This window comes from Apium graveolens, chromosome 8 (assembly GCF_009905375.1).
Source record: "Apium graveolens cultivar Ventura chromosome 8, ASM990537v1, whole genome shotgun sequence".
Lineage (NCBI taxonomy): Eukaryota > Viridiplantae > Streptophyta > Magnoliopsida > Apiales > Apiaceae > Apium > Apium graveolens.
Genome location: NC_133654.1, coordinates 11,816,248 through 11,842,152, shown reverse-complemented (window position 1 = coordinate 11,842,152; position 25,905 = coordinate 11,816,248). Strand labels below are relative to the sequence as shown.

Below are 25,905 nucleotides of genomic sequence, written 5' to 3'. Positions count from 1 at the left end.
TTGGTAAATTATTTTAATAATATGATTTTTTACAAGAATTAAAATTTTACAAAAACTTATTTTAACCATTATTTTAATAAGAACATAGAATCATTATTTCGATTGTTTATCATAAATCCGACCAGTATTAGTGTGATGTGGAATTTAGTATTTGGTATAATTACATCTTATTGGTTAAAAATAATCAAGAAAATATAAAAAATATTCTAGGGTTACGAACCCCTAAATCGAGTTTTTAAAACTAATTAAAATTTATTTATTTAAATTAGTTGATTTTTCCCGAGCACCCTTTACTTTTTAAAGTCAAACATCAATATAAATAGTACAACTAATTAGTGTTTAGTCCTGAATTGGTATTTCGATTTTTTTAAAAATATTTTTCATCGATCGAATCATACGGATGTTAATAGATATATATTAGTGATACAACAAAAATTTCATATGAAATCAATTTTATTTGGTTTGCCATTTAAAAATCAAGCATGAATTTGACCAGTACAACTACTTAGTGTTTAATCCTGAATCGGTGTTTCGATTTTTTTTTAAAAATATTTTTGAACGATCCAACCGTATAGATGTCTGTAGATATATATATATTATGGATGAAACCAAAGTTTCTAATCAAAATAATTTTATTTAATTTGTCATTTTTACAGTCAAACATTAGTTTGACTAGTACAACTAACTAGTGTTTAGTCCTGAATTGATGTTTCGATTTTTTTAAAATATTTTTCAGTGATCCAACCGTATGGATGTCTATATATATATATATATATATATATATATATATATATATATATATATATATTAGTGATATAACCAAAATTTCGGATCCAAATAATTTATTTAGATTGTAATTTTAAAAGTCAGGCATTAGTTTGACCAATACATCTAATTAGTGTTTAGTCCTAAATTGGTGTTTCGATTTTTTAAAAAATATTTTTTTATTGATCCAGCTGTGTGGATGTCAATAGATATATTTTAATGATATAAACCAAAGTTTCTTATCAATATAATTTTATTTTGTTTTCCATTTTAACAGTCAAGTATGAGTTTGACTAGTACAACTAAATAGTGTTTAGTTCTGAATTTGTGTTTCGCTTTTTTAAAAATATTTTTCATTGATCCAACCGTATGCATGTTAATAGATATATATTAGATATATAACCAGAGTTTCATATCAATATAATTTATTTGGCTTGCCGGTTTAACAATAAAACATGAGTTTGACTTATACAACTAACTAGTGTTCAGTTCTGAATTTGTGGTTCAATTTTTTAAAAAAAAATTATCGATCCAATCGTATGGATGTCAATAAATATATATATATATATATATATATATATATATGAGTTAATTTTGCTTTGCATCCCTTTGGTTTCAGTATAATGTGAATTGGGTACATAATTTTAATTATATGCAATATGCATCCCTTATATATAAATATCCTTACAATAACCCCCCTTCGGCCGATTTTTGTTAATTTTGACCGGTAAATAACGATTGACTAGGGGTAAAATAGAGATAGTAAGTATAAATTATTTAAAAAATATATTAAAAATTCAAAAAAGCAACAAAATAATATGTAAAAAATATAGTTAATTTTTTTTATAGTGCGATTATCTATATAAAAATTTTATAATGTGCATAATAATTATAAATATATCAAAAAATATTATTTAACTTGAATATTTTAAAGATGAAATAATTAAATAGAAAAACTAAAAAAAATTATTATTATTTTTAAAAAAGGTTTAAATCGATTTAACACTTGATTCAATTTTTTTTAAATCATTATATTTTTTACTATCTTTTTCAATATTTTAAATTTATTAATATTTTATTTTAATATTTTATATGTGTTATCTCCGTTTTATCCCTAGTCAACTGAAACTTAACGGTCAAAATTGATGGAAAATTGGTTAAGGGGTGGTTATTGTAATAGTATAGAAATATAAGGAATGCATATTGTATATAATTAAAGTTCCTAACCCAATTTGCATTAAGCTAAAACCGAAAGCATGCAAAGTGAAAATAACTCTATATATATATTAGTGATATGACCAAAATTTCATATCAAAGCTATAACCCGTAACTACATATTTAATCTAACAATCTACATTTTGTAGCGACTTAAGAATTTTTTTATTATCGGCTTACTAATATTTTTCTCAAAAAATTATAATGACTGTAATTTAAATTATAGACTTTATAATATAAAATTCAACATACTATTATCATACACACACACATATATATATATATATATTATAAATATATATACTGTATCAAATATATTTGTATATGAAATGAATATTATAAATGCATATTTTTCCTAATAAAGCTAAAATTAAAATAATTACTATAAGTTTTTAAGTTTTAAAAAAAAATCAACCGAAAACGATCGCATTTATATTAATTGACAATGGTCATTTTTGGTATTTCACTAAATTCAACTGAATTCGGTGCAAAAGAAATTTTCCCATTTTGCTCAAAATTTGAAAAAAAAAGGGAAATTTCCCGCCAAATCCAAAATTAATTTTTGATCGAATTCGATCGAATTTCGTATACGAAAAAATATTTATGGAAGGAAAATTCCCGCTCTTTTCTCCCACCTTATAAATTCGACCGAATTTATTTTCGGTTGAATTTAACTCTTAAATACGACCGTTTTAATTTCGATCATTTTTTTCGACCGCTGCAAGTTGAATTTATTTGTAAATACGACCGATTAAATACGACCATTTAAATTCGACCGAGTCCAGTCGAATTTAGCTGTGTCTAAAGGTTTCGACCGCCGGTGGTCGAATTAAGGCGCAGTCGAATTTAAATCAGTTGTATTTAACCCTGTTTTCTTGTTGTGGTTGCTTAACCATATACTACATCATATAATTTTTTTGTAGTTGATGTCTGTACAATTCTAATATATACATAAGACATGATTATTACCGCAATAAAAACCATCAAGAAATAGGTCCAAAATAAAATCCATACATATTACCAAATCAAACATAATGTTGGATTAGCTTGATACCTTCCATGTCTAGATTAAAATAAGTACTAAAATTTTTTAAACAGAAGAAAATGTTTTAAAAGGTTCTCAGACCAAAGATATCACAAACAATAATCTTCAGCCTAATAAGGGAAGCGGGGTCTCCAACTCCTCTACATGGATATCATTGTCATCTTCCTGCAGCTCCACATGATCTGATGTATTATTCTGCAAATAAGAATGAGACAATTTGTTAAGACTAGGTTGCCAACAATATAGGTAGACAGCTTTTGCTCATATTCACCAAAATAGTTAACTACTTATATGTATCTAAATAATACAGGTTAAATGAATTTAGCTTGTAGTTTAAAGCGGCAGTAGTCAACAAATAATAAAAATGTACAATACAACAAAATTATTAAAACAACCACAAGAAAAAATGACATAAAAAATTGATATATGTATATCTCCTGCAAGAGCTAGACCTACAAGAGCTAGACCTCACTGAATAAAAATTAAAAATCAAGTGTCTCAGATTTTGCTCACTGGAGTGAAAATCTGTTCCAACACTGAGGTGAAAATATTGTTAACAACCTTCCTAAATAACTCCTCTATTTCTTTTTATTCTATTTTCTATTTTTGCACAACTACAGAAATTACACAAATATGTATTCAAAAACTTCCAAATTTATTAATACTAACTTTGTACACAATAATATGCAGACTTTATCACTTAACACCAGAATTGCATTTTGTTAATACAACTTCTAATTAACTTGGTTCCGGTAAATTAGCAGTGAGACTCAACCAGGTTACAAAAATACTGCACAATTATTTAAATAGTAAAAATCATATAAAAGTTAGGGAGATATCAAAATCATATAAAACTATGAGCACTAATTCTTGGCTACAAAACATATAAGAGCATTATGGTTAACGTAATAGCAAAACTAGTTCTTGGCTATGAAATGACATTAAGGTTCTAGGCTAATTATATGTCCTTCGATAGAAGTAAATTATTATATTTATAATCTTGAAGGTACGAGGTAACATTGAGATCAATTTGATTAAAGGTTAGATTAATTTTAAAACAACATACAATATTTTAACAAACTATCTCGCGTATCACCAAAAATCACTATTCAACTCTAAGATAAATCAGCAACTAAAAGCATAAATATGGCATACTCAAACATATACATGTTCATCGATCTCTCTGCGAGTGCTCACAATTTAGATGCATCAGATAATAATCAAAAACCCATTCAAAATCGTGATTAAAACAAATTTGAAATCATACCTGTTGAGACGGACATCATATTCAGAAGAAGTTTGTAATAAGCTTGTGGAAGATTTGAGAGAGATTTGTAAAACGTTCTTGAGAGCGGCACTGTGAGAGGAAAGGGGAATAAGATACAAGCCTAATATATATGACCTAGGGGTACAGGACATTAGTTGTTTAAAATATGCTACATAAACCTGGAATAGCTACGGGAAGTTGTATTCTGCTAATTTAAAAAAACATAAAGTAGTTTAATAATACATGTAATATATAAATCTAATCATTATAATATATAAATTTAAACATTAAGCAAAATAATAGCAATAATCTCCGTCTTAGTACAAATTTGATATTACTTAAAAAGAAATTAGACTAAGGCATATCATCATCGCTCTCACTTTCTTCATCATCAACACTCACGTATTAGTCCTTATTATTTTCTTGTTCTTCATTGTAGTCATCCATGGATTAATCATTCTCAACAAACCTCAAGTCAATAAAAAAATTCTTAGGATCATGAATAACCACCGGTTCGACGTGAGATGATGAAGCATTTGAAACATCATTTTGTAAAGCATCGTCATTTGAGAGCGAGCTTTTCTTTGATGCCACTTCTTCATTGACAAAATGACTTTTCGTTGTTAAAACCGTGTACCATGGTAATTTTGCATTTGAAATACTTTGAGCATAATAAACTTGATGAGCTTGACTCGCCAAAATGAACACATCTTCGGCATTTAACGTTGATCTAATATCCACCGTAGTCATCCTATTTCTATCCACTTTGACATGTGTTGTATGATCAAACCAATGACATTTGAATAATACAACTTTATGTTCATTATGGTAGTGAAGCTCAAGAATTTCTTCAAGTCGACCATAATTGTTTTTAAAACTCTCCTTGTAAGAAGTTCCTACATTTAAATGAATACATTATTAAGTACAAATAATACATCAATATAATCAGTAAGATAATAAAATGATAATGTATATTAAATAAAATTCAAGAATATATTATATTTCTTACCAATAACAAGCACACCGAAATTTGGTGAAGTGCGTTCATTAGACTTTGCACATCCAAATTTATAACCATCGCAATGGCAACCATTATAAATATCAACGTCACATTGGACCCCTTATCAAATCCTTAAATTTTTGTTTGAGTTTTGGATAATCCGCTACCTAGTTATATAATGAATGAACCATATATGTAAGTGCGCTACACTATTTAAAGACAATACCAAATTTTTGTATAAATGTATTTAGACACATACCTTTTTTCAAACCAATTTTAGAATCGATCTTTTTGAAATCTTTCATTTGCTACATCATCAAATTCGGGGTATTGTTTGTGCACCAACTTGTGAAATTCACTATAAAATAACAATAACTAATAAGATAAAATAAAATGAAGGGAACAAAATAACAATAACTAAAAAATATTACCTCAAGTACTTTGCAACCTCCGGTGTATTAATAAGAACATAGTATTTGATAAGTCTATCTTCATCCATACTCAAGATTCTATGTCCTTTTCTTACAATGGGTTTTGTGGGATGTGTGTAAACACTTAACAAGTTGGGATCAATGCACTTCTTAGGTGCCTCAAAACGACGGAGCTGATTATGCACTGTTTCAATTTCAGATTCAAAATATAGTGAGCAAAAGTGCACACACTCCTCTTCGATGTAGCGTTCAGCCATTGAACCCTCCGGATATGCTTTGTTCCTTACTTTCATCTTCAATCCATACAAGAATCTTTCAAAAGGATACATCCATCTATATGTAACAGGACCACCCAACTTATACTCAGTAGCTAAATGTAGCGGCAAATGCTCCATCGGGTCAAAGAAACCAGGAACATAGATGGTTTCGAACTTAGACATGATCCTCACTACATCTTTCTCCATTTTTAACAAATCAGAGTATCTCAAGGTAGATGAGCACAGATCTTGAAAGAAGTTAGACAACTCAATAATGGCAACACCAACTTGTCTTGGTAGCAAGTCACGATAAATAATGGGCAACAATTTTTGCATAAAAATATGACAGTCATGTGATTTCATCCTCTGAATAGTATGTTTTCAAGATTCATACACCTAGATATATTTGAAACATACCCATCCGGAAGTTTAAGTGTTAGAATCCAACCTAACAACTTATCAACTTGTTCCCTCACGAGTGCATGTGGAGCAGGTGACATTGTCTTCCCATCCGGAGTCCATAACTCATGCCTAATACCAAGTTCCTCACAATCATGCCTTGCTTTTAAGTTGTCTTTTGTCTTGTTCTTATCATTCAGCATTGTGTAGAATATGTTTTCAAACACCTTCTTTTCGGTGTTCATGACATCAATATTGTGTAGAAGATTAAGTGTCTCCCAATACGGGAGCTCAAAAAATGGAGAATAATGAGTCCAATTATGAGCCACACCATAATCCATGGGTCTTCTTTTGGTTAACTTTCCCGGAGGAGGAAACTGTATAAGATCACATGTAGTCTTTGCCCTTGTTCCCGAATGTCGAGCTGTACCAGATCGTACCTCTCGTTTTCCAAACTTTGTGCTATTCCTCAAAGGATCACCCGGTTCCAAAAAATATCGAGCAGTGCCAAAGAAAGAAGTTTTACCACCATTCTTGAGTTGAAAGCCTTTAACATCTCCACTACATACATGACATGATAATTTACCCTTTGTTGACCATCCACTTAACATTGCAAGTGCTGGAAAGTCGCTAATTGTGCATATTAGTGCTGCCCTCATCTGAAAATTTGTGCGTGATGACCTATCATATGTCTCCACCCCTGTATGCCATAACATATTCAGTTCATCAATTAACGGACGGAGATAAACATGTAGGTCTTTTGTAGGATCAGTGGGACCGGGAATAATGAGAGGCATGAATATGTATGGAGCTTTCATGCACATAGATGGTGGAAGATTATAAACAACAATAACCACAGGCCATACAGTGTAATCCCTTGCTAGTGGATCACGAAATAGGTCAAATCCATCACTAGAAAGGCCAAGTCTGATATTCCGTGCCTCTTTTACAAACCTCACAAATCTAGCATCAAAGGTTTTTCATTCATCTCCATCTGCTGCATGAGATAATTGACCTTCAACTACAACTCTGTCATGGTGCCACGTCATACACTTAGCAGTTTGCTCAGACATGTATAAACATTGTAGTCTCGGTACTAGTGGAAAGTATCGCAAGATCTTTTTTGGAATCAACTTTTTCTCACTATCTTTTCGATCGTTAAATTGATTTGTATGACATATGTCACAACATGTCTTCTTACTGTTTTCCTTATAAAATACCATGCAATCATTCTCACAAGCATCAATCTTTTCGTATCCCATATTCAATGCACTTATCATCTTTTTCACATCATAATAGGTCTCAGGTAGATTGTGATTCTCGGGCAAAACTGATCCAATAAGTTGAAGTAACTCATCAAACCCCTTATTACTACAACCATGTTTGTTCTTAAAATACAACAACTTGTTCACGAATGATAAAGTGGTAGAACTAGAGTAATTTGGATAAAGTGGTTCAGAAGCACCATCCAACATATCATAAAACTTTTTTGCTGTTGCATTGGGTTCCTCCTCACCATTCCCAAAATTTTCATGTGCATCTACAAAGTCTCTAAGCATGTCATGTGCATCATACATATCATCATCTCTACAAGTCTCGCCTTCAACACCGGAGCTATCCTTCTCACCATGAAAAATCCATCTAGTGTATGACTCCATAATGTCGTGTCGATACAAATCATAAGTTACATTATCGGGTAACTTATACCATATATTTCCATACTCTTTACATGGACATCTTATCCTCCCCTTTGAATCAACATCCTCTTTTAAAGAAACTCTAATAAAATTTTGTACACCAAGTTTGTATTCCTCCGTTATATTATTTCTTGCATCGAACCTCTCATTCATCCATCTTCGATCGGATGACATCTAAAAATATTACATGTAATTTAATTTAGTAATTGTAGTAAAACCAAGAAGATAATTATTATATATATAAATTATTATTAATTTATATAAATAATAACTTATATATTTCTCAATAATTAATATAATTGATATTATCAATTTATAGCTCATTATTTCTCAATTATTTTAACATATTTAATAACAAGTAAAAATAACAATAATTTTTTCAATCTAAGTAAGATAGTCAACATCAATTTATACAAAAAAAAAGAATGTAATATTGGCATAACTAACAAAATTGATACAATTATCACAACAAGATCTAAAATAATTATTAAACAAAACTTACTTGGACATGAAAATTTGCAAAATCGAAGTTTGAGGGAGGCAAAGATATGAGAGAAAATTGTAAAGAGGCAAAAGGAAAACGGAGACCACGAAAAAGAAAGGATACTGACAGTAGGGTTTACAAATTTATGAAATAAATTCAACCAAAAATGGTTAAAAATAAGGGGTAGGTGGCTTGTAAATAAATGTATCACCCATTCATTGAGCAACTAATTACTATACCTTTTGCTATTATTAGTTAGAATAAACTTTAAAGTATATTTCTTGGTTTCTTGATGACTTTAAAAATAAATAGAATAATTTTTTATATTTAAATAGTAACACGGACCTTAAAAAATTTTATTTTTTTATAAAATCAAGTCTTTATTACTATTTAGGGGACATATGCATAATTAACTTCATACTAATTTTTTATGAATTTATAAAAATTATTAAATACTTGCTAATTTTTTATTAGAGGAGTTGACTGAGTAGTTGAATACAAATTCATAATTCTAAAGGTTACTAGTTTTATTGTTAGTATTGGCTCATATAATTTTAAACTGTACATTTAGATGTCTTTTTTATCATACATTGCTTTTAGAAATCAATATATAGTTATTTGTTATTTCTTATAAAAAATCAACATTTTTATTAAAAACAACCACATTCTGTTATTTTTATAACCCAAAAATAAAGTACAGGGAAGACTCTCGTAAATATAAATTCAACCGGATTTAGTATTGGTTGAATTTACAATTTGGTGGGAAATTTCCCGCTTAAATGGAAAGAGTCTTATATAAATTCAACCAGAGACGGTTGAATTTATTTCAGTTGAATTTAATCGGTTGAAATTATTTTTTGGAGGGAAGTTTCCCGCTTAAACGAAAAGAGCTTTATATAAATTCAACTAGAAAATGTTGAATTTATTTCGGTTGAATTTAAACGGTTGATTTTATCTTTTCGGAGGGAAGTTTCCCGCTTTCTGAAATAATTGCTTGTCCAAAATCAACCGGATACAGTTGAATTTGACATCGGTTGATTTTATTCGGTTGAATTTAGTGTCGGTTGAATTTGTTCGGTTGAAATTAAGTTTGGGTCAAAGCTCATATCATCTTGACTGCGTATTCAACTGGATCCGGTTGAATTTACGGCCGATTGAATTTAATCGGTTGAATTTAGCCGGTTTTTCTAGTAGTGAGAGTTGTTCTTGTGAAAGAATATGTGCAATTAAATGCCAAGGATGATGAGTCAATTAATGATATATATGATAGATTTTTGACACTGTTGAATGATTTATCATTGGTTGCAAAAGAATATGAAACAGAAGACTCAATCACCAGGTTTCTGAGAGCTCTTCCAGAAGATTTGGATACTCAGGACTCAATAATCAGGCATCAATATAATCATGATTCTGTGACTCTGGATGAAGTGTATGGGATGCAGAAAACTCCTGACTTGGAGATCCAGCAAAGGAAAAATAGATTGGGTCAGGAGATGAACTTGTGGCTCTTAATGCTGAGACTCATAAGGGTAAGGAAAAGATGAGTGAATGGTCAATGAGAAAGAACATTATGGAAGAGTCAGATACTGATGATGTATCAGATCCTGACACAGATACTAACGAGGATTTTGAGATTTATCTAGATGATCCTCAAGTTATTAAAATGGTTGTAATGCTTGTGAAAGGCTTCCAGACGATGAGGTTTACAAAATCACAGAGAAAATATGGTTTTAAGAGAAGGTTCTCTGCTGATGCAAAAGGCAGGTTCAGAAAGAGTGATGGTCAGTACACCAAGGGAAAGAAGTTTGACAAGATCAAGGTGACATGTTACAACTAAAATGAAAGGGGACATCTGGCTACTGAGTTCCCCAAGACAACTAAAAAGGCTTTGGTCACTACAAACTCCAACACAGACGGGATGGACTCATCAGGAACTGACAATGATGATGAATGCTATGCACTCATGGAAACTCATGGAGAGGATCCCTCAGGTGCTGGTAAGGTACCTTCATTTATATTTTCTATTGATACTGATAATTTATCTGAACTGAAAACCTTTTTATACTCTTTGTATGTTACTTTTAAAAGTAATACTATTGAATGTGGTAATTTGATTGCTGATAATAAGAGGCTTAGAGAAAGAAATGATAATTTAGAAGTTGATTTAGTTTGTATGCATGATAATGAAAAAACATGTAAGAAGGCGCAACATAATGAACCTCGGATAAACATCAAGTATGCCAAACTAGAGAAAGTTCTTGAGAATGAAAGAGAGGTGTTTAAAATATGGATGACATTAAGAAAGAAAGTTTATAGTTTCATCAGTGAGAAAAAATAGAAATAATGTATTGGTTATAATAAATTTACTGATAGGAATATCAATAAGGCTATTAATAACACTACTCATGTTAAGTTTGTCAGAACTGATTAAAATGAAATGAAGTATGTCTAGGAAGTTTGTTCTACCTCTAATAATTTTGATGAGAAGAAAGCTGAACCTAGAGTCTCTGATAAATGGAAAATAAAACATAAGAAAATAAAAGCAAAAATATAGAACTTCTTTCTAAAAGTCAGTTAGAAAAGAAAATTTATGAGTTAACTGATAGGACTTCCAAATCTAGGACTAACAGAGGTAGAAATGGAAAACACGTGGCTTTGACGGTCAAATAAGGTCAATGTCAATCTTTGATCTAATACGATCAAATTTGCCTGAAGCCGATCCACCCCCAACTATGATTTACTTCTGGGTTTGTAAAAAATAGACCATATTTTGATAAAAAGAACCTATTTTGAGGGTCGATTTTCACTATGTTTGTTGTAGTCATTGGCTTAGTTACTTGCAAGAGTTACATAATATGACCTAATATATTAAATACAAATGTTACAATGCACTTTGAAACAAAAACTTTTCTAGTTTAGTGGTCATGTAATTAGTGCAATGCATTACTCTCCAAATAGCGTGCTAGAAGATGTATTTAGGCATATTATTTCAATGACCAACAAGATACTCTCGCGAAAAAAATATATCCATGAACCGTCACTAATAATTTTGCTAGATATAAAGTGAACCATTTAAAGACTTTATTAACCATGGTCCAAATAGAATCTTTACCTTATTCTAATGTGTTGTTAAAAAATTTGCAGTCTAAAACTAAACAATTAAATTGAGTGGAGAGTATAAACCAGCCGTTGTTGACCATTTGCAAACCTAGGATACTCGACTGAACTTATATAAACCTGATCAATTCAAGTAAATCAATACGAAATCATATTTCTTAGAGTATATTTTTGTTTGGTCGATTTGGAAATTCAATACGATTTATTTGGTCGGTTTAAAGTTTCGGTCTCTTACCGAATATTTTCCAAATCGACGTAATAAACAATCAGGTAGGTACAAATGTCAATCGATTTATTTTTTTCCCAAGTAATAGGACAGTGACACGTGGCTTTGACTGTGAAATAAGATCAATGTCAATCTTTATCTAATACGATCAAATTTGCCCGAAGCTGATTGACCCCCAAGTATGATTTACTTTTGGGTTTGTAAAAAACACACCGTATTTTCATAAAAACCAATTTTGAGGGTCGATTTTGACTATGTTTAATGTAGTCATTTCCTTAGTTACATGCAAGAGTTACATAATATGATCTAATCTACTAAATACAAAGAGTGTAATGCACTTTGAAACAAATACTTACCTAATTAAGTGTTCTTGTAATTAGTGAAATGCATTACTCACTGATAAGTGTGTTAGAAGATGTATTTAGGCATGTTTCAATCACCAACAAGATACTCATACGAAAAAGTAACATACAGTCATCAAAATATCATTTTGCATCCATGACGCGTTACTAATATTGTTGCTTAATATAAAGTACACAATTTTAAAAATTCGTTAAACATGGTCCAAATAGAATCATTTTCTTATTCTAGTGTGTTAACATAAAAGCATGCACCTGCAAAGAAATTAGTAAAGTTCATCACCACTCATCTTTTCACAAATTTCTTTACCTGCTTATTGAAAGTAATCCAAAAGTATGAAATCTAATAAATGCGCACCATTTTTTAACATGTGCTTGTCGAGGAAACTTTCTATAATGTCAAAGACAAAACTAAAGATTGAGGGTGATGTGTCGAAATGAATTTTGGAGAAGGATTGATAGTCAAATTGTGGGAATGGCTGTGAAACCTACTTCAAGTGCCCGTGTTGTTAGTGACATAATCCCATATATGTACATGTCAATTCAGCTAACCAACTGCATGTATATATTAATAATATTTTTAGTAATCAATTAGAATTATACATTTTTTATTTTTATGAGGGTAGCACGGTAAAACAACCTTATTACCTTTTATCTCTCCAACTATCAATTTTATGTATACAACAGTACCCCTTTTTATGGTTTTCAAATGATAATTAACTAAGGTACATTATGAACATACATATTTGGCCATAAATGTGCCATTGATGCTTTTTCTATTTTCAAGTTCATATAGTTAATAAAATTCAAAAAAAATTAAAAATGATTCATGTGTAGAAAAATATGAGAAGTAGCAATCTAAACTACATAAGATGTTGTTAGATTGTCCATTACTCATTGCATCTAGCTAGGTTTAAAATTTATAATTACACTAAAGGCATAGTGTATAAAAGTGAGACTACAGTGAGCTAGTGCATGCCTTCTATTTAACAGCTGAATTTCACTGCCCATGAGAAAATTTACTTTATATTATATTTTTTTTAATAAAATAATATCTTTTGGTAATTAAATATAAAAAAAGATATTTCAAAAATACTATAAAAACCAAGCTAACATGTTTTGCAACTTTTAGAAAATATATACCAAAAATTTGAAATATTTTAATCGAACCAAAATTACAAAAAGTTTGTTGAGGATTTGTTCGTGATTATAGCATTTTATGCAAAAGTTTGGAAAAGAAATTTTTTTACATTTTACATTCTAATAAAATCTATTGATATAATGGAATACAAAACAAAAACTAAGATAATTGTACAAAATGTAACCTCTAAGAATATAATATACTATACTACTAGTATATTTTTTAATCAAACTTGAAGTACTAATAAATCTTTGACCAATTACATTAAAAATAATATATTCCTCGTTTTGCAACTTTATAAAAAATCTTATTACTATTTCATTTTATAAATAATCATTTTTTCGTGAAAATCTGATAAAATATATATAAGCCAGCTAATGGAAAAGTAGAATATGAGAAGGATTAAATGATGATGACCCACTTTGGGGGTGATTGATTTCGAAATTTTAGACAATTTTTGGGTTCGGATAATATTTGTAATTTTAGTACTTCTGTATGGTATATATTTTAAATAAAATGATAGTGGTAAGTTGAATTATATTTTATGATGTATGATTTTTGATTTTTGTTTAATATCTAACATTTAGACATTGATGTTGTCAGGGAATATGTTATGTATAAAATCAATGAATGTTTTTAAAACTTAACCACCACTTCCTACCCCATTCAAGCTATTTTCAACCATCTTCAAGCTATTTCCAACCATCTTCAAGCTCTTTCCTATCATCTTCAACAAGGTATTTTCTACCGAGGATGGTAGGAAATGATGGGTATGAAATGGTATTTACATGGCCTTCTAGTATAATTCCTACCAAGTGGCCTAATTTCCTATCACGGCTCTTATTTCCATAAGATGCCCTTATGAATATGCTTTATACACTACTAGAAATATGGGATCAGACATCGGTTCAGAACCGATGTTAAAAAAATCTGAACCGATGTCTTCGCGTGTGATGTTAAATGTCATCAGCCTTTGACATCGGTTAACAGCCGATGTCTATTACAGTGCTATACATCGGTTTTAAGATTAAATGGATGTCTTTACACCAAATTTTACCTTATATTACAGTATTTTTAGGTGAATATGAGTATATTGTGAGGTATTTATCCATTAAAATATGAAACCTACAAGCTCTAAAATCAATTTATTAAAATTCTTTCGAACAAACCGATGTGAAATGCTAGATCAGACATCGGTTAGATAAGTTGTCCGATGTGAAATGTTTGATCAAACATCGGTTAAATTAGCCCCCCGATATGAAATGATGGATAAGACATGGGTGTTCTTTACGAAACCGATGTTAAATCTTTTTGTTTAACATCAGCCAATTTCATATTTTACATGATGTCTTTTGTAAATTTTTTACATCGGTTTATATTTACCATTGTGATGTTAATGGGGTGTAAATTACATGCCATCTTGGTCCTGTTTTACAGCCACATGAACCAATTGCATTTACACAACCAAAAAAATAGCAAACAATGCAACATCCAACCAAAAACATCCAACAAAAATATAAAACTACATTGATACCAAATTTCTTAACATACAATATTCCAACAACAATTTCAGACATACATTCCAAGTCTAAAATAAACATCCCAACCAATAAAAATAAAATAAATAGTTATCGAGACTCTTTTAACTAAGAACTTGTCAAGAGTTTATACATGACCAAAAAAAATTAAAGTAACTTGTGCTTCCATGTTTGGTGGCTAATAAAGATGAAAGGGTTCCAAGAAATTCACCAATTGGTGTATGTGCAATACCAACAATACAAACATCTGCACAGCTAAGAAAATATGTTAAGTGAAGTAATGATTTTAAAATCTGAAGAATCAATCAGTTAAATGGGAATATTTAAATGAAGTTTAAATCACATTTAATATTTAAATAAAGTTTAAATCACATTTTCACTCCCAATATACATAACAGCTAGTAGTGTTGCTAATGCGTATCATTTTCATGTCTTGAAATGCTTATTGGTCTTTTTTTTAGAATCAAAATTTAACGATGAACTGATACAAGCCATTAGCAAGAAATTTCTAGTAAAAATAGTTATCTCAAATTAAGTTCCTTCACAGACTGATCATTTTGACCTTGTTTGAATTCTTTTTCTTTTCTATAACAAGTGATGCACAAGTGCATATTCATCTATACCACCCTGGAGTAGCTTTATTACTCGTAATCTCATATAATTTTATACCATTAAAGGAAATTGTGTTCCAGATATGATCTCTTATAATTTACGTTGTTTCTCATTTTTACAACTATAACAGCAACCCCAATTTCAAAACAATAACCTTGATAAATTAATATTTTTTCTTGCTCCCGACATAATAAAGATTAGAGACAATGTAGGCATAATAGAGACTAGACACAATGTAGTTTCAATCTTGATCAAATCCTACTACCATTAATTTATAGAGGTTTAACTGTACATTGGTTCAATTTATTCTTTTACGACTTCTTGAAAACCTCATCCATCAATATTTTTAAACAAGCTAATCATATACATGAAATTGTCAAGACACCAAGAAAAAACAAATAAAAATAATATCAATGCGGAAACTAAACAAATAGAGAAGTAAAATAAAATCACCTCTAGGTTTGATGGTATCAACACCAACCATATTCTAGATCAAATTTACCTGTATTATCAATAAAACCATATAAGAATCACAAATTCGGAATGTCATCCTTAAACTAAAAAAGTTACTAAATTAAATAACAAAAATAGTAAAACTAGCACAGACGGACAAATATTGTTCTGACAAAATAAAGATTAGAACTTTCATTACATATTTCTTCTGTGATATTTCAAAACGACTAAAACAGTATTATAAATAGTCAACTGGAGAAGAAAAACAAATGTTCAAGCATTATGTTTGGAATGGATGCAAAAAAAATGTATCGTATAAACTTCTTAGTAACTCACTTGTCAATTATCACAAATATTCCGCAAAGTATGAATATAACTGTCATAAGTAACCATCCGCTCATAACAAATCTGCAACAATAACATAGCTCGGCAAGATTATTAAAAGCACACAGCAATACAGTCGATTTCTTTATGAAGGAAAACTGTAACTAAACGAGCATATGAAGTAATTACATGTGAATTGCACGTCGATGACCAAGAAACGATAATACTGCAAAATAAACAACAAACCAAATCAATAAGCTAGCAAGAATATGGCAAAAGCGAGGAACAATAAGAATAATAATAATAATAAAAATAATAATAATAATAATAATAATAATAATAATAATAATAATAATAATAATAATAATAATAATAATATTACTTCATGGATTATATGATACATACGCAGACCCAGAATAGATACAAGAAGCATCACAGCAGCAACAGTTATCAACACTGATCGCCTACAACATACACAATTAGGATGGGATGTTAATGCATATTTCGATTTAATGAAAGCTAGTACAAAGGTGAACAAGGTCGTACACGGTATCGAAGACTCTTTTTATTTTTCGTGCATTTTCATTTGTTTTCTCCCCGAGTGTTTCTGATGCTATATTCAGAGTGTTCAATTTGTCGATGTCATATTTCACATCGGAAGGAAGGACTATCTGGGCTATATTTACTTCTTTTTTTCAATTCAGAGGGTTAATTAATTCATAACTACACCCCCTAAATTGGAATTTGACATGTATTTTTATATATACCTAAAACTACATGGAACCTGAAAAGGACAAACATCGAGTGGCCAAAAGCATATAGATAGCTCATACCACAGAAGAGAACAGAGGACCTTCCAAGTTCCTGCATTGCTTGGCATATTTAGAAATAAGACATGTAAATATAACAGTGTACTCATTCTCGGATAAGGTACATGTCCACAGTGATACCTATGAGTCAATGTCCTAGTCTACTCTAACTGGTGAACCACCGCAAAGCTTCATCCATGCTTGCCAGGACTTTCTTTAACACGCTAAATCAGCATGACTATAAATTTGACCAAAGAAGAGAAGTTCATGATTAATATATTGAAGGAAGAAAGAGTTTGACTTCCTCACACATACTAGCAAATAGTAACCCAAGTATGATAGCAAAAAATAAGCTTGTATTAATGTCTAAATCTAAAAATAGGCTTATAGGTCTAAACATAAAAGATCTATCAAATAACAAAAAATTAAATCTGAAGTTTGTATTAATGTCTTGTTGACCCTTTAAAACAAAAAATAAGCTTTCATAATCATGTGTTTCTTTTTAACAAAACATCATCAACAAACCTGGGACACAGATTAAGATGTTTAACTATAAGCTCAAATTAAGTATTATCTCCTCCTTCAACAAGCGCATTCGAGTATTCCGGATACTTGGCTAGTACATATTGTTCAACATAATTTATTTCTATAGGTGTGATAGTCCCTGACCATCTCAGATCAAGACCATGAAGTGTTGATATTGCTTCTGCTACTATATGAGCCAGAATCACCACATGAGCTTTCTGTTTTCACAAGTTCATATGATAGATCAACATCTAATATAGATGAACCATTGCATAGAACTGAAAAAAATACAAAATTTTAAATTTACCTTAAAAACCATACTACTCGGCCTGCCATTTTCAGTTGGCGACTTGGGCTTCTGACTAAACAGGGCTCTCCTCAGATCAACATCCATACTTGCCTGATAAGTTCATCATAAAATGTCAGAAATTTATCATTACAGAACATAATGAAACCTTGTTATGTAAATTTATTCTCGAAAAACTTTATACTCCTAATATAACAGTAGAAGTGCAAAGTCTACTGACCTTTGATCTCGTATGTATGATAACTTGTTCTTCAGTGTTTCTCCCCATCTTAAGATTGTGATGTAAAAACTAAATTTTATGCACGTCAACATAACATAACCTAAGAGTGAGATCTTCATAAAACAACAAAACTAAATTATATTCTAGGATGCCTTAGCTCACCTAGAAAATTAACAGTACATAATAATAATAATATGAACCTGAAGACTCAAAGTATATAAAACAAACATAAAGTCAATTACATCACAGTACATAATAACCAGTCTAACAACAAGTAATATGAATCTGAAGCCTCACAAGCCACTCACGATGACCCTGAAGCCCTTTCTTATTAAGAACCTTAACCGCAATCGGAAGAGATTTCAAACCAACTCTGAGATTCTAATCAATATTTCCCTTGTAAACAGTACCAAAACCGTCTTGTCCAAGTATATAATCCGACCGAAAACTCCCAAAAAAACCCAAAAAATCCGAACATAAAACCCCCAAAAAATGTTTCTTATATACATGCACAAAAGAGGGAGATAGAAGAATATACCTCAAAGTTCCAAAACTCCAAACGGTGACCTCTATATGCTCCAAAACCTCAAATTTGTGAACCTTCGGATGCTCCAAAGCTTCTACTAGTTTATAATCTTACTGGTTTGTAGCTCAATTTGAAGCTCCAAAGTTTGAATTTGGATTGGGGCTGAAATTAGGGTTTAGGAGAAAAAAGAGAAAGAGATGATAGATGAGTGGGAGATTCACGGTAAGAGAAAAAGAGGGGAGAGATGAGAGAGAGATATGAGTGATGAAAGAAAGATAAGAGATGAGAGATGAGAGACGAGAGAGACGAGAAAGACGGGGGTCGCGGGAGAGATGATGGAAGCTGGTGAGGTATATTTTAGAAAAGGGGGGATAAGAATAAAGTGAAAATTTTGTCAAAATTAAAGGGGGGAAAGTACTGAAAAACCGGGGGGAAAAAGACAAGTGAAATATAATTTTTTTAAAAATGGTCATAGACAACGGTTGATAAAATTAGCCGATGTCAAAGTTAAAAGAATATATTTGGCCTTTTTAATTTTTGAATATAGACAACAGCTACTATATGAAACCGATGTCAGCATTTATATTAAACATCGCTTATTTCTAAACCGATGTTAAACAGACTTTTAACATCGGGTGCATTACATGCCGATATCTAAACACCGATGTCGTATCTAATATTTCTAGTAGTGATATACGAAGAAAGAAGGCAACAATTTTCTGATCGTAGGTGTTTACATAGATAATTTGTTGGTCACTGGCATTGGTCATACTGTGATAGAGAGTATTAAAAGGGAAATGGGTTACAAATTTGGGATGAGCAACCTTGGCATTCTAGCATATTATCTAGGAATTAAAGTATAGCAAGGAGCTAGATATATCGAGTTAAACCAGTCAGGGTATGCATGAAAGATCGTTGAAAGGACGGGAATGAGTGTAATTTTATGAAGTATCTGATGGATCCCAAGGTGCAAATTACGAAAGATGATGGGGTGAACTAGGGGATGCAACTTAATATAATAAGTATATTGGAGGGCTTCGATCTTGATACATATCAAGCCCGATATTATGAATGATATAGGTATTTTTAGCCGCTTCACGGAGAAACCAATGTAGATGTATCAAGAATATAGTTAAGAGATTTAGCAATCATTTGAATGATTGATGCAGTACAAGGGGAAAGGTATCTCAAAAATAGCGATGTGTAGCTTTCTCCTTGTGTGAGGCAAGATTTATGGCTTCTACAACAACGAAATGCTAAGGAATCTGGCTTCGTAATGTTCTTAATCAAGTCACAAGTGAGAGTATTGGTCCAGTGGTCCTTTTTATTGAAAACAAATCTGCGACTGATCTCACCAAGAATTCAGTTTTTCATGGGCATAGAAAGCATGTTGATATACGCTATCATTTTATTAGAGAGTTTGTTGGGCATGGGGAAATAATTTTACAACACATAAGTAATGAGAATCAACGTCCAGACTCTTTGACAAAGCCTTTTTCCGCTGTTAAGTTCGAAGGGATGCGCAAGCTGCTTGGAGTGAAAAACCTGGATAAACAAGTCTTGGATTAAGGGGAAAATGTTGGGAAATTAATCCAAAATGTGTTTAAATATTTATTTGTTTTTCTTATTTTGTCTGAAGTAGTTATTTAGTAGTTGGACTTGGTCTATGCACCTGTAGAAGCAGTTTTAGGATCGTGGAAAATAAAGAGAGTAAAAGAGTATTCGGAGGATAGTAGTTCCCGATTTGTAGGTTTAGTAGTTTTTGCAGTTTTTGTTAATTTATTTTCTGCAGTATAATGAAAAGCAAGTGTTTGGTACGTGCATGTATTGCGTTTTTATTTTTCTCAGTTTCTAACAAACACATATATTTATATTTAGAACATCAGGTCTCCAAATTTGATACAGTATTCTCGTATCAGAGCGAGCAATTTTATGCCTGTGAACACACAGTCACGTGTCGAAGACGACTTCAATTGAGGGAAATAAGAGCAAGAGTGGCGGTATTGGGTTGATTTACCCAATGTTAGAGATGAGTAATTATACTATTTGGTCATTGAAGATGAAGGTTATGTCAGGGGGGCTGGAAAAGTCAAGAAAGCACGAGTTCAAACCTTGAAGACAGAGTTCGAATTCTTAGTCATGAAAGACAATAAGGTGTTGGATGACTTTAGTATGAAGTTGAATGGGATTGTTACAAACATTCGAGCCCTTAGAGAGTCTATGGAAGAAGCCTATTTAGTGAAGAAATTGCTTTGTGTGGTGCCTGCTAAGTTCTATCAAGTTACGTTAATATTGGAACCATTGGGAGATACTGAAATTATGATATTAGAGGAAATTGTAGGTTCATTGAAGGCACATAAAGAATGGGTGAAAGGGCAAGAGGAAAAAACCGATCCGATGTTAATTAAACACATAAGAGGAGCGGGAAAGCGTTAACCAAATAAGGGAAATTCGTATGTACAAGAGAAGAATGCTTAAAGAAAAATATTAAGAGAGCTGAAGGCTCATCAAAATATAAGGGACGAGGGCATGACAAAAGTAAGATCATGTGTTATAACCGTAATACTTTTGGACATATTGCAGCAAATTATCGAAAGTCTCGAAGGTTCAAAGAGCAAAACTAGGAAGCGAATATCGCACAAGTTGAGGATGAAGAGCCAGCTTTGTTGAATGAATGGTCCTTAGTTCCAAAGTTGATGAATGTCATTGAAGAAAAGCAAGGAGAGTCTAATTTGTGGTATTTGGATAATAGAGAAAGTAATCACATGAAGGGTCGAAATCCAAATTTATAGAGTTGGATAAAGGTGTCAATGGGCAAGTGAGATTTGGAGATGGTTCGATATTAAAAAATGAGGGTAAAGCATCGATTATGTTTAAGTGTGGAAATGGAGAGGAGCGTACATTGCATGAGGTTTATAAGCATTGGCCAACTACCAGATATGGGAAATAGAATGGTCCTAAAGGGTGAATCTTTTTGGGTATTCTATAACCAAGAAAAATTTCTCATGAAAGTGAAACTCTCTTTAAATTGGCTATAGAATATCACTGGAACAAGAATACTCATTTTTTTGCTTTTTAAGTCTGATGATATATCTAAATTATGGCATACACGATTTGGTCATGTTAATTATCAAAAATTGGGATTAATTTTTTTGAACAGTATGGTGTATGCTTTTCCGAAAGTTGTTCATCCAAATAATGTGTGTGATGGATGTATGATTACTAAGCAAATTAGACAGCTTTTTCCTTCACAAACACAGTTTAGTGCAAAGCATGTGCTAGATATTATTTATACTGACTTGTGTAGACTAATTACTCCAACAACTACAGGTAGAAAAAGAAATTTCTTACTGCTGGTAAAATAATTTTAATAGAGGTACGTGGGTGTATTTTTGAAGAATTAAGACGTGGCTTTTAATGCGTTTAAAAGTTTTAGAGCCAAGATTGAGAGTGATGATGAAAGAAGGGTGAGAATTCTCAGAACCAATAAAGGAGGAGAATTTATGTTAAAAGAAGTTGATTATTGTGAGAAGGCTAGGATCAAGATACATTTTATAGCACCGTACACGCCACAATAGAATGGAGTAGTTGAAAGGAGGAATCGAACTGTACTTGAAATGGACCGGAGTTATTTAAAAGAAATGAAGTGGAAGAAATTTTATTTTTGGGGGAAGCGTTTAGGAATTATGTTTATGTGCTTAATATACTTCCAAATAATTCAATATCTCCAAAAACACTGACTCCATATGAGGCATGGTCGGGATCAAAACCAAACATTGGTCATGTGAGGGAGTTTGGATGCACATTAAAGTTCCAATAAGGTTTATAAGGTCAATGTTATATGACAGTAACACGTGGCTTGGACGGTCAAATAAGGTCAATGTCAATCTTTGATCTAATATGATCAAATTTTCCTGAAGCAGATCGACCCCCAACTATGATTTACTTTTGGGTTTGTAAAAAACAAACCATATTTTAATAAAAAGAACCTATTTTGAGGGTCGATTTTCACTATGTTTGTTGTAGTCATTGGCTTAGTTACTTGCAAGAGTTGAATAATATGACCTAATATACTAATTACAAAAATTATAATGCACTTTAAAATAAATACTTTCCTAATTTAGTGATCATGTAATTAGTGCAATGCATTACTCTCCAAAAAGCTTTCTAGAAGATGTATTTAGGCATATTGTTTCAGTGACCAACAAGATACTCTCGTGAAAAAAAAATATCCATGAACCGTCACTAATAGTACTGCTAGGTATAAGTGAACAATTTAAAGAATTTATTAACCATGGTCCAAATATAATCTTTACCTTATTTGAATGTGTTGTTAAAAAATTTGCAATCTAAAACTAAACGCTTAAATCGGCCGGAGAGCATAAACCGGTCGTTGTTGACCATTTGCAAACCTATGATACTCGACTGAACTTATATAAACCCGATCAATTCAAGTAAATCCGATCGAAATCATATTTCTTTTATTTTTTTTTATTTGGTCAGTTTGGAAATTTAATAGGATTTATTTGGTCGGTTTAAAGTTTGGGTCTCTTACCGAATATTTTCCAAATCGACGTAATAAACAATCGGGTAGGTACAAATGTCTATCGATTTATTTTTTTATCCCAAGTAATAGGACAGTGACACGGGGCTTTGAAGGTCAAATAAGATCAATGTCAATCTTTTTATAATACGATCAAATTTGCTCGAAGCCGATTGACCCCCAACTATGATTTACTTTTGGGTTTGTAAAAATCACACCGTATTTTGATAAAAACCAATTTTGAGGTTTAATTTTTACTATGTATAATGTAGTCATTTCCTTAGTTACATGCAAGAGTAACATAATATGACCTAATCTACTAAATACAAAGAGTGTAATGCAGTTTGAAACAAATACTTTCCTAATTAAGTTGTCTTTTAATTAGTGCAATGCATTACTCACCGATAAGTGTGTTAGAAGATGTATTTAGGCATGTTTCAATGACCAATAAAATACTCTCACGAAAAATAACATACAGTCATCCAAAAATCGTTTTGCATCCATGACCCATTACTAATATTTTTGCTTAACATAAAGTACACCATTTTAAAATTTATTAAACATGGTCCAAATAGAATCATTTCCTTATTATAATATGTTAATAGAAAAGCATGCACGTGCAAAGAAATTAGTAAAGTTCATCACCACTCGTCTTTTCAAAAATTTCATTACATGCTTATTGAAAGTAATCCAAAAGTATGAAATCTAATAAACCCCCATCATTTCACACTACAAGAAAATAAGGTTAAATACAACTGCACAAATACAAACGGGATCAAATATAACCATATCTGGTTGAATTTATTAGGGGCCGGCTAAATTCAACCGCGCGCAGTCATATTTAAAAATGGTTGTATTTAGGCGGTCGAATTAAGAAACAATTACAACCGCTTAAATACAACCGTAATCAATTACAACCGAAAACGGTTGTATTTAGCCGCGCGGCTAAATTCAACCTCTTGCGGTTGCCTCTTGCGGTTGAATTTAACCTCTCCTAAATTCAACCGAACAATTACAACCGAAACCTTTTAAAATGACAAACGGCTGAATTTAGCCGCGCTAGAGAAATTGGAGGGAAACTATGCCGCCAATGAAATTTTCCCGCCAAAACAATTAGAGTGAAAAATTGGAGCCAAATATCAGCTCAAAATTTTAAAAATAATTTTCTAAAAAAATCAGAAAAATAAAATTAATATTTTAAATATTGTTAAAATATGTAAATAGATAATAATATATTAATTCTAGATCTTGTAATTAGTTTTTAATGTTTTTACATTAGTTTAACAATTTTCGATTATTTTTAGAAAACTTTAATGTTTTGTAATTAATTTTGCTAAATTCAACCGCAAGTGGTTGGTTGTCTATAATAAATACAACCGCTTTCAGTTGAACATTAAATACAACCTCTTTCAGTTAGATTTCTAAATACAACCACTCTCAGTTAAATTTAGCCGCCTGTTTATCACAACTTAATTCGATTGAATTTAGGATATCCATTTTAGCTACCCTACTGCCTCTTTCTTTCCAACAACCGCAATTCTTCATCCTCTCCCTTCTTTCACCCAATTTTGCATTCATGTAATCATCCATTATCATCAAGTAAGTAAAATTATCGATTATTTTTTGTTGTATTTTATTAATTTTATAAGTCATTATTTTTTTCATAAGTGCATACCTTTAACATACACTACAACATTTTTGCAATCATACAACTGTTTTTTTTCGTTGTCTGACAGGTAGAATTTCCGTTGTCTATCCAACACTCGTGTGATCGAAGGTTGGACAACGGTTGTTAATACAGTTGTAATAAGGGAGATTCAACAACGTTTTTCAATACTGGTTACAATCAATAAGGCACAACAGTTACTCTTTATTAACCATTGTTGGAACTTTATTAAAACAACTGTTTCTTTATTCCACTGTTGTCTACCTAACTTAACAACAATGGTTTTGTAGAAAAACCATTGTTGTTACCTTATTTAATATTATAATAAACAACAGTTTATAAACTTCTTTTCTGAATATTTTTTTAAAAGACAATAGTGAAAAAAATTTAAACTGTTGCAAAGAATATCAAAAGACAACAGTTTTTTTTAAAAAAATATGTGGAGTGAGACATACAACGGTTTTTATCATTTTTTAAGTGACTTTCACACAATTGTTTATAAAATTAATCTCATTATTTAAAATAAACCAATTTTAAAATAAAATTATATAATGATAATTCAATTGTTATTTCACAATTGAAATTAAATTTACAATACAAAGGTTCTCTACAAGAATTACAAGTATAACAAAGTTTCATTAAAATTCACCAACAAGTTGGTAGTTACCAGTAAAATTCACTTTCATGCCAATTAGGTCCAGTTCTTTAAAATGCATTAAACTGGCTCCATAATAAGCTTCATCAATAAATAGAATGTTACTAACTTCAGAAGCAGCTTTCCACTTCTCGTTATATAAAACTGATTTATATGGGGCTCTGTCACCTTGGCTAGTCCTTAGCTATTGCCCACCTTTGATTCTACCAGCTCTCTTAGCAGGGGGAAACTTTAAGTCTTGACCATTACTTCCAATCTCTAACCATCTGAATATTTCAATTCAGATGCTTTATAACCATTGTATAGCTGCAATGGTGAACTCTG

At 31.1% G+C, this 25,905-nt stretch overlaps 1 protein-coding gene across 1 annotated transcript; it reads right to left on the bottom strand.

The window, feature by feature from the left end:
• Window positions 1–6,339: 6,339 nt before the first annotated feature.
• Window positions 6,340–8,250, bottom strand: LOC141679284 (uncharacterized). The gene is made up of 2 exons (XM_074485787.1): window positions 7,581–8,250; window positions 6,340–7,322 (listed from the first exon to the last, which is right to left on the bottom strand). Exons 1-2 carry the CDS (start codon window positions 8,248–8,250, stop codon window positions 6,340–6,342), a joined length of 1,653 nt encoding a protein of 550 aa, XP_074341888.1.
• Window positions 8,251–25,905: the final 17,655 nt, after the last annotated feature.